The sequence below is a fragment of the Girardinichthys multiradiatus genome, chromosome 14 (assembly GCF_021462225.1).
Source record: "Girardinichthys multiradiatus isolate DD_20200921_A chromosome 14, DD_fGirMul_XY1, whole genome shotgun sequence".
In the NCBI taxonomy this organism is placed as follows: domain Eukaryota; kingdom Metazoa; phylum Chordata; class Actinopteri; order Cyprinodontiformes; family Goodeidae; genus Girardinichthys; species Girardinichthys multiradiatus.
The window spans coordinates 4,740,530-4,757,572 of NC_061807.1; the positions used below are offsets into that span (position 1 = coordinate 4,740,530).

The 17,043-nt window shown below is 38.6% G+C and overlaps 1 protein-coding gene across 1 annotated transcript; it reads left to right on the forward strand.

Annotated features, from left to right (window-relative positions):
- The first annotated feature begins 2,134 nt into the window (after positions 1-2,134).
- LOC124881305 (zinc finger protein basonuclin-1) lies at positions 2,135-15,438 on the forward strand. The gene is made up of 10 exons (XM_047386857.1): positions 2,135-2,774; positions 2,884-3,000; positions 4,547-4,780; positions 5,407-5,442; positions 5,613-5,715; positions 7,099-7,268; positions 7,356-7,421; positions 10,632-10,988; positions 11,071-11,617; positions 14,876-15,438. Exons 4-10 carry the CDS (start codon positions 5,416-5,418, stop codon positions 15,367-15,369), a joined length of 1,764 nt encoding a protein of 587 aa, XP_047242813.1. The 5' UTR covers positions 2,135-2,774; positions 2,884-3,000; positions 4,547-4,780; positions 5,407-5,415; the 3' UTR covers positions 15,370-15,438.
- The last annotated feature ends 1,605 nt before the right edge of the window (positions 15,439-17,043 follow it).

Sequence of the window (17,043 nt, forward strand, 5' to 3'; positions counted from 1 at the left end):
GCCTAGTTCAACACGACCTCCCTGAACTCCGGCTGCATTGAGATGATGTTTCTTCCATTCAGCTGATGATTATATTTACAGCCCTTTGATTATAGAGGTTCATTTTTTAAATCTGAACAGCACACAGACCAAATACACCAAGATTCACCAAATTCAACCCAATCCTGAGCAAAGGTTTAACATTCTGAATCAAAACACCCTCAGGATGAAAGCAAGCTGAATGTCTGCATGAATACGTTTCATTTTGTTCTGAAAGGAAACTCAGTGGAAGTTTCTTCATCCCTGGCTATTGCCACCAACCTTTCGACTCTGGGAACCACTGAGACGCTAACCCGCTCCTTTAGTTGTTGACTGTCCTGTCATTTGCTTTCAATAAGGCGGCTATCTGAGTCCCACAAGGGACGGCTGGCTGAGTTTTCCCCTTCTTTCCACAGAGAAGATTTGTTCATTCACATCAATCCTTGTCGCGCTCTCAAAGAGCAGATTAGGTTTAATTCCTGATGAGGCAGCAGCTTCATCTGTTGAGGACTAGATTACACATCCAGCTGCATGTGACATGTCTGAAGGGCTGTGAATTCCCCCTGAGGATAAAACCAGATAATCCTGAAACAAAGTGACACTAAAAGACTGCTTTGCCTTCTGCTGCTGCTGCAACATGGAGCCTTTATGGAGAGAAGCAGTGATTTATATCCAACACCAGGTCATTACCACTTCTGGAAACTGTAGGTTCTAAAACACCAAACTGACATTAAGAAGAAGTAGCAGTGACACCCTCCACCTCCTGATTGCCCTCACAATGGCATCTGAGCAGAGAACCAGCTCTTATGTCCAAGTTCTGGCCTCCAGTATATAAGCATGGCAACAACTGCAGGGTGGAGCCCTGAGGCCTCTGCTCTTTGTTTTTATGTAACATAGAAAGTACACCTGGGTCAGTGCTTCTTTGATTTTTGTGCTCTGTGTTTTCAAACCCTCAGTGGATCATGGCAGCTGGCTGCTCATACTGAGCCATGTTCTGACCAGCTGGAATAATAAACTGAACTTGATTGGTTTGGTTTTTTAACGAGGGTCAGATGATCTGACTTTGAGTCTGTTTGATCGAGCTGGGATGAATATATTTCTGTGTAAAAGTTGAATTTTTTTGTTTTGTAAAGTGCTTTGAAACGATTTTTGTTGTAATTTGGTTGTTATGGAGACTTGGTGACCCCATGATGCCCCCTTTTGGTGCAGTTCTCCTGCAGAAAACTTTGGAGAGATTTTCTTTACCTCTCTAACCATGCCTGTCACTGTTTGTGAAGGTGAGATGAACTTCATCCAGCCTTGTTGTCTTCGTTACAGGAATTGCATGTTTTCCTGTCTTTCCCATTTTGAGGACTTCCTAAGGGAAATGGTCCTCAGTGTCACTTCATATTTATACTACAGCGAAACTTGAAGTTAAGAAGCACATTTCAGATTAACTCACATTTGTTGAGTTTCTGCTTCTGCAGTTAAAGTTATATGGATTTAAGACTTTTTACAAAACTTTGCCAGGGTATAATGAGCTGGAACCTTTCAGCTCATTTCTGTAAAACAGCATCCCATGTGAAGAATAAGGCGTCCAGTAGAAAACGCCAAGGAGCAATGCCTTATGGGAAAAACACACTAGCCGCTCCGAGGATGATGGACTTTAATCCTTCCTTCTGAAACTAACCGGATTAAAAATCCAGAAGAGTTGTCTGTCTGCAGTTTCGCCTTCCTTCAGCATCAACTGATTTCTGTGTTCAAACTTCTTGGTCATTAATTAAAGAGTCCAATTAAATCTGGACCGCCAAAGCAAAACAGGAGTACAAAAGGAATAACTTAAAAGGTGTCAGCGTCCTGTTTTAGTTTTGGATGTCCCTCGTGAACATTCGCTGTGATTTTTACTTCAAAAACTTTCTTTTCCATCTGAGTCCTCCCTGCCTGCTGCTCCAGTTGTACCTGTGACAGCACACACACTTAATCTGAATTCATGCTTTAAACACACACCTCCCCCTGCAGTGGCTGAATCTGAGCCAAGTTGGCCTCGCTACAAAGAGGAAGCCTCCAGCTCGAGCAGAGCCATGACACAGATACAGCAGGGGTGGGGTAGGGGACTGACGGAGATGGGGGACAATGGGAAGGGAGGACACACACTAAGTTCCCTCTTAATATTTGCCACAGAAACAGACACACTGAGTGTTTATAGTCATGTAAAATTCAGCTCCGGCGCCACTGAGGCGACAAATGACAAAAGTGATGGACAGGGAGAAAGTCCTGCCAGCAGAGGAGGTGGCACACATGTCACCTTCTGGTCCTAGATAGGCAGATGTAAAAGCTGTTTGTTTGGAGCTTTCAGATACAAATTAAAGCTCAACGAGCCTCAGTTTTTGGGTCCCCCTGAAACTTTTCTGGCATCTTTCTTTCCCCCACAGTTGTCCAGGTTCTGACGGGCACCTCGATAAAGGTTCTGATTTTCCTTAATTCACTTTAGCCTTATTTAAAAAGTGATTAAATAGGTGTTGAAGTTAAACCTTTTAAGGTTTTGTCTGATTATGAGTTCCTTTAAGTCAATCTGAAACATTATTTTAAACATTTTCATTGTTTTGTCCCTTCAAGCTTTGCTGTTGGTGCAAAAAGAAACAACTTGTAAAAAGTCCTGCTTTTATCTCTCTTTCCTTAAAGGACCATCAAAACCTGTTTCAGAGAGTTTATGAACGGGCCAAGTCAACAACATAGGACCAGGACACACAATCCCACACCATCAGGACGGAAAGAAGGTGGTACCGCTGCTGCATTTGAAGCACGACCCCTCTGAGACGTTCTTCTCCTAAACTATGTCAGCGAGAGGCCGTGATTGCTTTCTAACAGGTCTGATATTCTAATTAGTGCTACATCAAAAGAGGAAGGAGGTCTGCCAGATCCCTGAGGACAGACCGCCTGTCCAACAGCGTCTGTGTCTGTGTGTGTTCACACCTCGCATCAATGAAACCGGAAACTTTTCAGGTCAGTTCAGCATCGTAGTCTCTTCCCTGGGACACAAGTTTTAAACAATAAACTGTACAAAATGGATGGATGGATGGATGGATGGATTTTTTTTCCATGACTTTAGATAGACAGAACTGTATCTATCTAATACATCTAGATAGATAGATAGATAGATAGATAGATAGATAGATAGATAGATAGATAGATAGATAGATAATGTTCTCAAAAATATCAAGACGTAGTTGTTCCTGCTGTCATCACATTCACTCTCTAATGTCTCATTTTATGCATTATCCTCAGCAAGACATTTTTGTTGTTTCTCCAAGGTCATTGCTGTTGTTATTGCTGATGTTTCCTGTCTTGGTTTTGTGTTAACACACCTGTATGCTTCAGAACAGTAAACTGACCAAACACCAGACTCCCTGGACCTTAATTTCCAAACAAAATGCAAACGTTACTTGTATTTGAAAAGAGGACTTTGGATTACTGAGCAACACCAGTTCTTTTTGGGTTTGGGTTTCATTCTCTGTAAGCCATCATCAAAATAACAAGAAATAAAAGCTTGAAATTTTTCCCTCTATGTGTGATAAATCTATATAATAAAAGAGTTTCAGTTTCTTAGATGAGGGACACTTTTGTTTTTTACTTTTTCACAATAGTCTTATTTTTTGAGATGTATTTCTACTCTTACATTTTCTAGATCCGATTTGTTGTCTAAATTAAACCAATAATTATTTATACCCCTGGCACATTTCAACTTAAAATATTTCCATTCAACCAAGACATTTGACAGTAAATAAGAGGGGCATCTTTTCAAAACATCATAAAACAATGTAAAAAGGAAGGTTTTTATATGTTTTTATTCACGTTTATTTTTTTCTAACAGCTCAGTCCAGTTTAAATATCAGTCTAAAAGACACATGTTGGTCAAATCAAATCTTCATATTAAAGTTTTATTCACTGTATGTTGTGATTTTAAAAGTGTTTTGTTGGATTAACCCCCAAAGTTTAGTTAAAATCAGAAAGAAAATGTTTTACATTTAAAAAAAACATTGGAATTTTTAAAACATTGTGAATTTTTCTTTCATCGCAGTGAAATTTTTGCACTTTCTTTTACTTTCTGTCACTAAACCAAAAGCAGAATTATTTTTCAGGATCTCTTCGGTTCTTTTAGTTTTCATGTCCTGGTCCAAAGGTCAGACATCGTAGCAATCCTTCGATTATTGTGTTGAATGTTGTTCTTCTCCAATCAACATCAGACGCTCAGAGAGATGAAATATTCCACATCCTAATAATAAATGAATTTCTACATTTCCTCCAACCTTTGACCTCAGCTGTATCAGTGGGTCCTTTTATTGGCGATCTAAAATTTAAAGTTTTGTTCATATAACTGGACCTGTCATGTTTTAGGAAACTAGCCTTCTTTTAAGCTTGTGATGTTAGAAACAGTCTCCAGCCTTTCCTACTCAGTACCCTCATCAGTATCTTCATCATCAATTAAATTATAAGGAAAACATAAATAAACGAGTCTGTTTTTCTCTTTGTCCAATCGAACCAACTACAGGGAGGAGTCACAAAAACATACTGAATATGTAGAACGCTCAGATAAGCAAGAAACGTCCAGAGATGGAGAGGAGGAAGAGGAGGGAGTGACATTTTGGAGACGCAGAGGAGGAATAAAAGACAAGGCATGAATAAAAACCTGAAGATTGCACGCAAAGGAAAAATTATTATCAGAAAAACCTTTTTAGTAGAATAAAAAGGAAGCAGCTCGTCTTTTCCCAGCAGAAAAAATAAGGTAGGTTTAGCTTTTTAAACAAATACTTTTTAAACCTTAAAATCAAATCATTTTAGTTATAATAATGTCAGATTATCTGTATTAATAAACCTAGCATTTGCCAAGTTTCTTAATGTTCTTGGTTAAAAATGTTCTGTTTATTTCTAAATAAACTGAAGTTTTAGATTTTTTATCCTGCAAAAATGAACAAATATGACTTTTAAAAGAAATTTAAGGAAGTTTAATAATAAAATTGCATTTTTCATATGAATTTTTGTTTTCATTTTGATTGTAATTTTTTATTAAATAACGCTCAAAGAACAAGTAATTAACTCAACAGATTGGGATTTTATTTGCAATAAAAATGGTACAGTTATATCTAGATTTGTTTTTCCTAATGTCAATGTGCAGAAACAAAAAAGAAGTCAGAATATAATAATAAAACTTTAGTTAAGCTTTACTTTTCATTTTGATATAAATAATTTAACTTTAGGTTTAAATTCTGGGCCTCAGATGATCCCAGATCAGTGCTTGTAGAAATTAGAAAACATCACAAATTAAGATACATTTTTGTCATAATTCTAACCGGACCCATTAAAAGGTTAATTGTATCCCTCAAAAGCCGATCAGATGTATCCGTTTTGCAGGATGAAGATATGAGGATGTCTCCAAATGCTCAGGAGGTAAACTCAGCTGAACAGACATTTTTATAAACAACGGTCATGTTTATTGTTTTGCAGTGATGTGTTGATTAATCACGTTGTGAATGCAGTGAATCAAGGGAGACATGTCACATTTTTTAAATAAGTTCAGTAAAAACATCCAGCCTATACTGATTGTTGTGTCCTGTCAGTCCATCAGGTGTAGCCTGTCCTCCTGCAGCTGTGCAGGTTTTAAGCCTGGAAAGGTCCAGCTCAGGTCATGTGATCGTTGTGGACACGGCTGGGTAGAACATGGTAATAACACGCATGCTCAATCATGTAACCTCTTATCAAAACGGAGATATAACATTTTTATGAAAATATTTTCTATTGCATGAATACAGCACAAATAAATGATTTTAGAGGTTAAAACAGCACAGTTTTAAATTTTTCGCTAAAATCAGTGACATTCAATTGCATAAAAAGCCACAGATGAGCTACAGTATGTGCCATGTTGAACACAGATCAATCAGCCAACTACTAATTTTACCTACTGTATGTATGTAAAACACACCAGGAAACAGAACCTGATTCATCCAAACTCTCCACCGCTATGGACACACCATGGTGCAGCCAAAGCGCCCCCAGGGACAAGATGTTAGGTCTTCACAAACCTGGAATGAGTTTAAGAACATCATAGAAGCTTGATGAGAAGGTGGCGGCTGTTGGTGAGGTTACTGGGAAACAGTCTGGAGATCCAGGGTCTTGGCTCATAGGGTTAGAAGGATTATCAAGAAGTTGAAGGTTCACCCCGCTGCTACACAGTAGGAGGTGATGGATCTGAAGGCTGTTTGGACCACACATTTGCCTGCTGTAGAAGGAACATGTACAGTGCAGATCCAAATGATTCAGGAAACGTTTGAAACATATGATCTAAACTTAACCGGCTGTGATTGGAGGAGAGAAATGTTGACTTAAAGAACACAACTACTGTCAAACACAGAGGTGGACTCATTATGCTTTGGGACTACAAGGCAACTTCATAGCACTGAGCAGCCTTTAAACTGGGCCATTTGCTGTTAATGCAGAGATCTGCTCCAGCTGCAGACATAAATCCTACAGAAGATCTGTAAAAGTTTCTGACAAAAACTAGTTTGATGTGTTTTTGACTTATTTTCCAGCTGAATATGACACCATAACAAAACCCCATCCGATGGCCCTTTGCTAACATTTCAGAAACACCCCTGTGTGTGACTGACAAAGTTGAAATCTGCTTGATGAATCAGTACTAGAGGGTGTCTGTAATTTGCATATAACTTTGTTGCTTTGGTTTTTATGATTCTTTATATTTTACCAGCAAAGAAAGGGTGTCGTAAACCAAAAAAACAGTAACGATGCAGACAGCAGCTGTGTGCAGGCTCTAAGGTGACGTGAAGTCAGGTGTTGCTGTCATTGTGTCAACAGGAGCATCTGGATGGAGCATCTGTGGTCATGCACACACAGATCTAGTTGTGTCAAGTTTACCATTGATGGTTCCTCCAACACCTGTTGCAGCAGCCTAGATCTGCTTGCTGCTAAAATTGTTGTCCTGCACGTTCCCTCATACGATTTCCAACAGCTACTCTCAAAACATTTTTGACTCATACCAACAGTCACAAAGAACTTCGACACTGATTCACTTGTTTTCCTCATTTTCAGCTTTGAAAAAGTTCCAGGTTCATCCACCTTCTGGTTCTGGCCCAGTGGAGGTCGCTCTTCCTGGGCTGGTGTTTGACCTGAGCTCCCTGGTGCTGTTTGGAGCTCAGGCCATTCCTGTTCAGCTGAAGATTTTACTGGACCGCCTCTTCAGCATCCTGACTCCAGAACAGGTAGATCAGTTTCCATGGTGTACCTGCTCTGGCTTAGTGTTAATCAGCCATTATAAACATTTTTACTTTATTTGTTTTGCCTTGCAGGTGGGCCAGATTCTGAATAGCCTGGGCTGGAGTTTGGCTGATTATGTCCGAGGGTACATGCTCCACGTAAGCAAAGCTCTCGGTTACAAATGAAACTGAGAATAATAGTTTTATTTAAAATATTATAGTGGGCATGCATGGGAAGAAACTTGTGCCATCAGGAACTGAATTGGAATTGCTCTGACTGAATTTGTATTTGTGTAATTTGAAATTAAATGCATTGGTTTGAAAATGAATTTCACTAAACTGAAACTGAATTTTATGGTTTGAAACTGAATTCATTTGCTTTTAAAATGTATTTCGCTGTATTAAAAATTCAGTTCGACTACTTTCACTTTCAGGTCTGTAATTCAATTTCAGTTCCAAAATTCTGTTTTTTGTGTCACACATCCAGGTCCTTGAGGATAGCTACAGATTAATCAAACACAGATTAATTGATTTACGTTTCACATCAGGTTAAACTTCCTTTACGGCATGTTGAGCTGGAGCAGTGCAGCTACATGAGCTTGGCGGATGTCAATCACCAAGTCAAATGAACATCTATAAGAAGCGTCATGTAAACAAATGATGGTCAAACAGTAACATGCCACCTGTAGCTATTAGCTAAACATGCCAGATTAGCATAGTATGCCGCTGGTGTTATGTCGGTCTGCATTTCTCTTGCCCTTACCTCAACGTAACTTCTGTTGTCTAGCAACCGTGTTAGCATGAAGCACAGAGCTGTGAAGCTGAACAAATGGAGTCTGAAGGTTAATAATGCTGTCTCTACTGTAAATTACTATATGGTTTTTATTTACCCTTTTACATATTGCTGATGGCTTATAATCCTATTTTGTTTTAAAATGTTATTGTTTTGTGATCTTGTTCATTATTCAGCCATTTAAAATGTTGAAAATATTTTTGTGTTCATAGATATAAAAATAAAACACTAGATAAAATACAATGATGACAAATACTATTTGTTTAATTTATTTGTCAAGCTTTCAACAACTTAAACACTAACATATTAACTTTAGGAACAAAGTTTAAATCAGTTTATTTGCACAGTATAATAATAGTGATAATTATTATTATAATAAATAAAGCAAACATTAATATTAGATTTCATCTGACTGAATTATATCTGTTTAACTTCCACCCATTGGGGAAACTCAGCGGTAATTTGAAAACAATGTGCCGGGAGTCAGCTGTTCTCTCGGGGTTTAGCGCACCTCAACCAGCCGGTCAGCTGACAGTTGGCGAGGCGAGCGGCTGCTGGGGCAGCGGACGTATACGTCTGCGCATTTGTGCAATTCAGCGATATCTTGATAAACTGATCAGATATTTTAGGTTTACAGAACTACATTCTCGTCTAAAAACATTGTAAAAGTTCAGCTGTTTCACAGAATGCGCAATATATCCAATTTTATTCACAACTTTTCTCTCTCCTCCGGCCTTTGCTACTTCTGTTTGAACAATCTACTTCGACCCGCAATGTTAGAAGAATTTTATTCAAAAGACAAAAACTGTTGAATGATTCTGAAGTCATGTTTGGTTAAAAACGAGAAAAGTCATACTTTTAAAATTCAAAACCTGAGTTAATTAATGTTGTTTAATTTACATTAAAATTATGTAAAGCATTAACTAAAATAGGGCTGCACTGTTGCCTTGTAGCAAGAGGGTTCTAGTTTTGAATCCGTGCCTGGGGATCTCCACATGTTTTCCCCGTGCATGCGTGGTTTCTCTCCAGGTATTCCAACTTCCTCCCACAGTCCAAAAAGTGTAGGTTAACTGGCCTCTCTAAATTTCCCTTAAGTATGACTGTGTGTGTGTGTGTGTTTATGTGTGTGAAAGAGCTTGTATAGCCATCATTATGGGGACCCAAACTTGACTGTAGAACAACGTTCTGTGGACAAATTAGTCCTCACAATGCTAAATAGGCTAGTGCTTAGGTTTAGGGCTGAGGTGTGAATTGAGTTAAGGTTAAATTTAGAGTTGGGTATGTACCCGTAGGTTCAGGGTTAGGGCATAGAAAGCAATAGAAAATGAATAGAAGTCAATACCGCATCCTCATAACAGTATATATAACAACATATATGTGTGTGGGTGTGTGCATGTATAAATATACCACCTTGTGGGTCAACCCCTGACCGGACACCACCATTGTGAGGACATTCACCATTGTGAGGACATTCATCATTGTGAGGACATTCACCATTGTGTGGACATTCACCATTGTGAGGACATTCACCATTGTGTGGACATTTTCACACAAGGGGGAAATGGGTTATGTGGGATAATGATGAGGTCTAGGACTAAAGTATGAATTTAAATCAGGTTAGGGTTAGGTATATATTGATAAGATTTAGTTTTAGGGTAACGGTCAGTGTTAGGCTATAGCAATGAAAATCTAGCTTAAATCCCACTGGCGTAGACACCTGATTCTGCTGGGACCAGCTGACTTATTGGATCAGTTGACTCTTGATATGCAGGCATCAGAAAACATGAGCAAACTGACTATTTTCTTGTATAAACATATTCTCAATGTGAGGAAAATCAAGTTGATTTTTGATTTAAAGTCTTTTGTATCTGTTTTGCAAATAGTAATCAGAACATCAGAGCTGGATCTTGGCAAAAGCTCTTTAGACGGTTGCCTAGGGCACAGACTGCTTAGGGGCATTGCTGGAAGAACTCAAAATAAATAAATGAATAAAGTGAAATGAAACAATAGCATGTGCGAATTGTAGCCTCAGTTTTCTGGTGTTATTTGACACGAGTGGCACCTAGTGTGGTCTTCTCCAGCTGTAGTCCATCTGCCTCAAGGTTCCACATGTTAAGTGTTCAGACATCGTGTTCTGCATGCCTTGGATATAAAGAGAGGCTATTTGAGCTACTGTTGCCTTTCTGTCATCTCACAACCATCTCAAATGGTTGTGAGTGAAAAGTCCATAGGATCAGCAGTTTCTGAAATACTCATACCATCCGGTCTGGCACCATCAACCATACTACATTGTTGCCATGTCATTGGTTTATTTGCCCTTTGTGTTAATAAGGTGTACCCAATGAAGTGGCCAGTAAGCGTATTCAACAATAATTGCTCTGTCGAGACTACCCTACAGTACTTGTAGTTCTCCTAAGCTTGAAAAGACCTAAGTGTTGATCAGGACAGTGCCAGTCAGGAAAATAATTTTCAATTAATAATCGTGTCTTTACTTTAAAGTCAGTGCTGAGTGAAAGTCTTTTTCATTTAGGTCCAGAATGTTTAAATGCTAAAGTTAAATCTGCCTCTTCCTCCAGCATCCCAGCGGGAAAGTGTTGGACCACTGGTACATGGCCACACCTGAAGAAGTACTGCTTGTTCTTAAACAGTTCCTGCGCTTCGGAGAGACACGCCCCATAGTGGAGTTGATGATGCTTCAGTACCTGGATGGTGAAAACCTCCTCCCTTATCAGGAGTCAGAAGCTCCTGTGGAAAATGTCCATTCAGATATTCTAACAAATAAAGACACATCGGTGTTAAAAAGAAGTTCACTGAGTGATAAGAGACTGGTGGATGGCAACTATACTTCAGACTGCTATGAAAATGTCCAAGAAAGACAATCGTTGCTCACATCTTTCCATTTACCACAATCAGCCATCTACTGTTCAACCAAGGTAATGCAGTTTATGCTCATTCATGTATTTTGAAGTAATTACACAGAAGATACTGTTAATTTTACTTAATCTCTTTCTGCAGGACACAGTTCCGCCTAGTAAGTTGCAAAATATTCAGCAGAAATTTGCTGGAAACAAACTGGTTCAGAAACATAACCGTGAAAGATACAGATATGTAGAAGATGACGACTTGGTCCAGAAGAGATTGGAACGTGAATCGGCCTTATCAAAAATAACTGACCTGGATAAGTCAAATCCATCATTGTGGCACCAGAACCCCATCCTCCACCATGACCAGGTTTTCCTTCGGAAAAGACTGATCCAGCAGGAGAAAACTGCTTCCTTTTGCTCTTCCTTCAACTTTTCATTTTTACCTTCTTCTTTACTATATTCTCCAAACCTTCCCTCTTCCTCCTCTCACTTACAACATCCTCAAAAATCCCAAACTCTTCCCTCATTCTCTTCTTCTTTCCTCCGACCTCTTCATTCTTCCTCCTTTTCTCCCCCACCCCCTCTCCATCTTCATCCTCTCCCATCTTCCCTTTGCACGTTTCCTTCCCTGCCCCCTGCAGGAGGTCGGAAAGGGAGGGTCAGCTGTGGTGTTTGTGGGAAAAGCTTCTATGACAAAGGTGAGCAAAAGTCCCCTCAAGGTTCAAACTGAGAAAAGACCCATCACTTTATAACACTCAGACAAAGGTCAGGTCAAAGTTAAGGTCAATTTCATTTATATTGCTGTTGCTTTATTGTTATGACTGTATTATTTAATGGTAATATTAAAATATTTTATTAAATAATAATTCGGTCTGTTAAGTGTGAATACCAGCCCAATTAGGTGGTGGTATTAGGACAGTAGAGAAAGGGGTGAGCCTACATCTGACATTACTGAACAGCAAAACTCTGCACACACATGGAATAAATTCACACAATTTCCTAAAATACAAGAATTTATCAACAAAAATAAGTCAATCAAAGTCAAACATATTTCAATTAATAAACTCTTTAATATCCTAGAACAATCCCAAATGTAAGAATAAAGAAGACCAACTATATACAATATGAACAAGTGAATCATATTACATAAAATGCACTTTTATCATTTTATATCAAATGAAAGTGATAGTACATTACCATTCAATGTCATTTATGTTTGAGAAAGATTATCTAGAATCTATAAAGATTATCTAGAAGAATCTGGAAATGAAGTGAATTGGTATACAACCATTCACAATGCAAGATCAAATAAAACATTGTTTTAATAAAGTAATATTTTAAAGAATGATTTGCTGAATAAACCAATCTTGTGGATAATTAATTCCCAATGGTGTTTAATTAGCTGTCTTTATTAAGTGCAATAATATTTAAGGAAATATTATTAAGGAAATATGAAAATAATATTTAAGGGAATATTATTTTGAATAAGAACCAAAAATCTTTCTGGATAAATGAGTCGTAATGGTGTTTAATTAGTTATCACATTTAGTAAATAATTTATGTAAAACGTATTTCCTAGATTTAAAAATAACAACCTTTCTGGATAAATAATTCTTAATTTGCCCTCACCTGAGTCATGTGTTACCCTGCCTTGACCAGCGCTAGCCGTTAGTTGAGGTTGAAGAGATATACCTTCTTGGCTGGAAGGAGACAATCGCGCATGGTGTCTCTCCATCCGGTGTGGTACAGAACGCCATGTTGGACACACAGTTTTTTTCAGAGATTCAGCTCTGAATCCTACTCTTCCTGGGCTGAGCTGGAAGTACAATAATGTGATTTAGTTTGAAAGTTCCATCAAAGTTTATACCGGCCTTTGTACAGTTCAGAGTCAATGTTTGTTTACAACAAAGTAGCACATTTATAGCAACAATGTGGTACCAAGGAGCTTTACAAGCAAGATACAAAAGTCATTAGATTGATAAGTATCTCAGGAATACATGAATAAATCCATCACAAGCCTGCATCTATTCAAAGTTGAAAGCTAATACAAAAATGGCACAAAAAAAAGCTGAGTCTATAAAGGTCTTTTTCCCCTGACCGACTACTGTACATTGGTAGTGGAAGGTTGTTTCCATTATGTGATTGTTAACTGTCAATCCCCAGTCACCTTGGAAATGAAAGCATGTATATCATAAAGAATATGGGATACAAAATTAAGCCAACAAGAAAGAGGTACAAGAAAGGAGGAATAATTATCAAGATAAACTGAAACGCTCCAGGAATAAGGCCTGACTTAAACCAACTCAAAGCTAAATCCCTAACACCAACAACTTCTCTGAGTCAAGAAATTTGGATTGGATGATCTACCAAATCAAAGTCAGGAAACAGGTCTAGGAGCACTAAAATTACAGAAGCACCAGAGTTTACAGTTAAAAAAAGATAATTCATTTTAAATTAAAACTATCATTATCAAAATTATTATAAAAGGTCTGAAAACTTACAGGAAACATGGGAAACCAGCATTATAGCCATATTGGAATCTGTTTTGAAGCTTCCATCTGGACGGATCACCTTAGGGACAAGGGCCTGATCTTCAAAGGTTTGCGTGTACAAAAACACTCGCAAACGTGTTTGTGTCCTCAAAGCTGATCTATAAACGAGGCGCAAATTGAATTGCTTGTGTAAAATCTGCAGAACACCAGCGCAAACATTTTGCCCTGTTTACCTTCATGAATATGCAAAGCATATGATAATGACCTAACTCTAAACCTAAGTGAGTCATATCCCTCAATTCAAATCACTCACAGAAAGAAAGCTGAAAGCTCTCACAGAGTTGGGTGGAGGGATGGAGGGGTGAAGCAGTGGAGGGATAGAGGGGTGGAGCGGTGGGGATTGTCGACGGAGTTGGTGGAGCTGTGGGGATTGTCGATGGAGTTGGGGGAGTGTGCGCCAGGGGAGTGGGAAAGTCTCACAGTAGCTTTTCTAGGTTTATAATTGATATTTCATGGTTTGACTGTAGCTTTTAGTATTTTCATGTTTTTAAATGTTTTTACTGTTTTGTATTTTTTATTATTATTATATTTTTATTATTATTACATCCAACTCTATGGTTTCAAACTTCATGTTTCTTTTATGTCGGCTCTGCTCTCCAACATCCTCCATGATGACGGCCAATAGCACATGCAATTTCCTCATTTACATAGGGCGGTGCGCATTACTTTTGCATTTGTTATCCATCGCACAGGCAATTTTTATAGATTGTGTACAAGGCACCCAGTTATTGCACTGGCAGTTTTTTGGTTTTTTGTTTGGTTTTGTGCATATAATTTAGCGCTCCTTATTTGAAATCTTTGAAAATCAGGCCCTATGAGTGTCAAATCTACGAGAACAGGGGTGTAGCATAACGAAACTTGTAGCTCTGGTTTTGGACTTGATCAAATTAAGTGGACCAACAGCAGCAGATGACATGGCTCCCAAAATTTTCACTGACAGTGAGAACTTCATACTGGACCAGAAACAACTTCTTAGCCTCTCCAGTCTTCGTTCAGACTCTAGGACCTTGATTTCCAAATAAATAGTTAAACGTACTTTTATCTGAAAAGGGCTTTGGACCACTGGACAACTGTGAAGTCCTGTTTCTTTTTAGCCCAGGTTAGACACTTCAGATGTTATCTCGGATTCAGAAAAGGCTTGACACAGTGTGTTTTTTGTGTACTCATATTTTATAACCAAAACTGCTTCTTCTCTGAATGCTGGTACAAAGTCAAACAATAAAAATATCTCCATCAGAAGCTGGTATCTACTTTGGTGTAAAAGTGATGTTTTTACACTATTTACCTTCTCTAATAAACAAGAACTTGAATTTTCCTTCTCCTCCAGGAGGAGCCCTCCCTGTAGATAGATATCTGATGAGGGACACAGATCCTAACAATGTTTCATTTGCTATGTTTAAACAGGAACACTGAAGATCCACTATAATGCTGTCCACTTGAAGATTAAACATCACTGCACTGTGGTGGGCTGCAGCATGGTATTCAGTTCACTGCGCAGCCGAAATAGACACAGTGCCAACCCAAACCCACGGTTGCACACAGGTGGCAGCAGACAGGCCCAGCCTTGCCGAAACACAGCGTGTGGACGTGAAACACAGATATATGAAGTGAAACAGGAACAAACGCTGGTACATGCCACCAACATCAAGAACGGTGTAAACAGCCATGAGGATTCCTGTCACAACATGCATCATGAATCCGCCTCCCCGGCTCCTCCTCTTGTCCTACCAGCTCCATCCTCAGGGAGCTTTCCTTCTACCTGGTCCGGCCTGCTGACCAGTCAGCTGTGTTCGCAGTCGAATCAGTCCTTACCAAAGAAGAAGCCCAGGAAGTCAAGCATGCCAGTGAAAATAGAAATAGAGAGTGTTCAAAGCAGGAAACAAAAGGATGAGAGCTGAACAACTGCCGTGTTGCTCCAACTAAAACTCACAAATATGTTTTTCAGTCATAAAAAGACGGAGAAAGAACTGCAACGTCTCATGTCATTGCTTTCGCACGATGCTGAATTTTTACACATTTTAAATATGTCACACTGTCCTTATTGACAAAATTTACTTGTGATTATTCATTGATAACGAAATGTTTTCTGTAGTTTCATGTGATACATATAAAACAAATTTTATGAACTTTTCAGCAACACGAAAATGTTGCTCAAAATGAGAGCTAAAAAATCAACATTTAATCCCTTTGAATTTGAATGTTTAATTTTTTCTTTTGTAGGTAAGCAGAACTTATTTTTTCATTAATTAAGTTTAGTTTATCTATAAGCCGCCAGTTTGCAACACGTCATCTAAGGCACTTCTTAATTCAAACATATTCAGTTTCTATACAGAAATATTTAATCAAATCAAACCAATCATGTGGAGAGATTTGAATCTATTTACTAACTTGACCCTGGTTATAATATAGTCAAATTTACTTTGTAATGGGAATCGGTAATAAGCTTTCTATTTAAAGAAACCCAGTCGACTGCATCGAGTCACCGACTTGGAGGCGATCAATCGTACTGAGCAATCATGTGGTGACAGTGAGCGATTATGTTTGGGTAATAAATATAAATCCCATATCTCTTAGTGATAGAAAAAACCTGTTTCAACTTTAAAGCTTTTACCAACCAGATTGTTGGATTGTACAAATTTATCTCCAAATGTACAAAAACACACAACCTAGAACTCACAACTTCAGAAATTAGGATTCTGAAACTATCTGTGTTTTTGTTGATTTTTAACGTTGTGCATAATACTAGCATAACTTTTGGAAATGTCCTTATCCATACTGAATAGTGACCAAAATGTAATAGTAACTCTACCTGGTCTGTGTATGAAGAGCGTTTGGTATGAGCAATGAGATCATCAGGAAGAGAGAAGGATAAAACAAGTAATTCATGTTAATTACTTCTAAAATACTTCAGAAAGCATTATAGTGGGCTGCGAATGATCCAAGCCCTGGTTTCAAAATCAAACAGGAGAATTCATCATACCACCGTCAATGTAGATAAGGAAGGAAGTCCTCTAACTCCCTGTTGTTGAAGAACGTCTGGAGTATTTGGTTCAATATAATGCTGAAACAGATCTTGAAGTTATTGTTCATGTAGTAAACAGTCTCAGAGGTGGCATGATAAGCTCTGCTTGGAAAATTAACAGCAGTCACAACAGGTTCCACACTCTGCTGGGTGCTCTGAAACACTACTGCAGTATTTGCTATTGTCTTACCTCTGTGGCCTACGACCTCTAACAAGCTGCTTGTTAGCTGCTGCTGACAGCGCCACATGTCCAGATGATCCATCACATGACAACTGGACAGGCTTTCCAAAAACGTATTAACGTTTAAGCTAGGTCCTGCACACTATCACTATTTCTTGAGACCAGTGTTCCAGGACAAATAACTTCATATTGCTGATTTATGTCGGTTGGTCTGGCAGGCCCATAACCTGTTGGCTGACCTGCATATATCCACAATGAACAATAACTACCAGATCCATGCCTCTATGACCAAAGTGATCAAATGTAGGTTTGTCGTTGTCTGAGTCAGAAAAACCTGATGCTCTGTGAGGTCTGATAATGTGACTGCTA

Excerpts from the sequence above, each read along its gene's own strand:
- LOC124881305 (XM_047386857.1), top strand. The coding sequence starts at position 5,416 with ATGAGGATGTCTCCAAATGCTCAGGAG. Across the intron at positions 5,716-7,098 it reads ACACGGCTGGGTAGAACATG|CTTTGAAAAAGTTCCAGGTT; the intron begins GTAATAACACGC and ends CCTCATTTTCAG. Across the intron at positions 11,618-14,875 it reads GAAAAGCTTCTATGACAAAG|GAACACTGAAGATCCACTAT; the intron begins GTGAGCAAAAGT and ends ATGTTTAAACAG.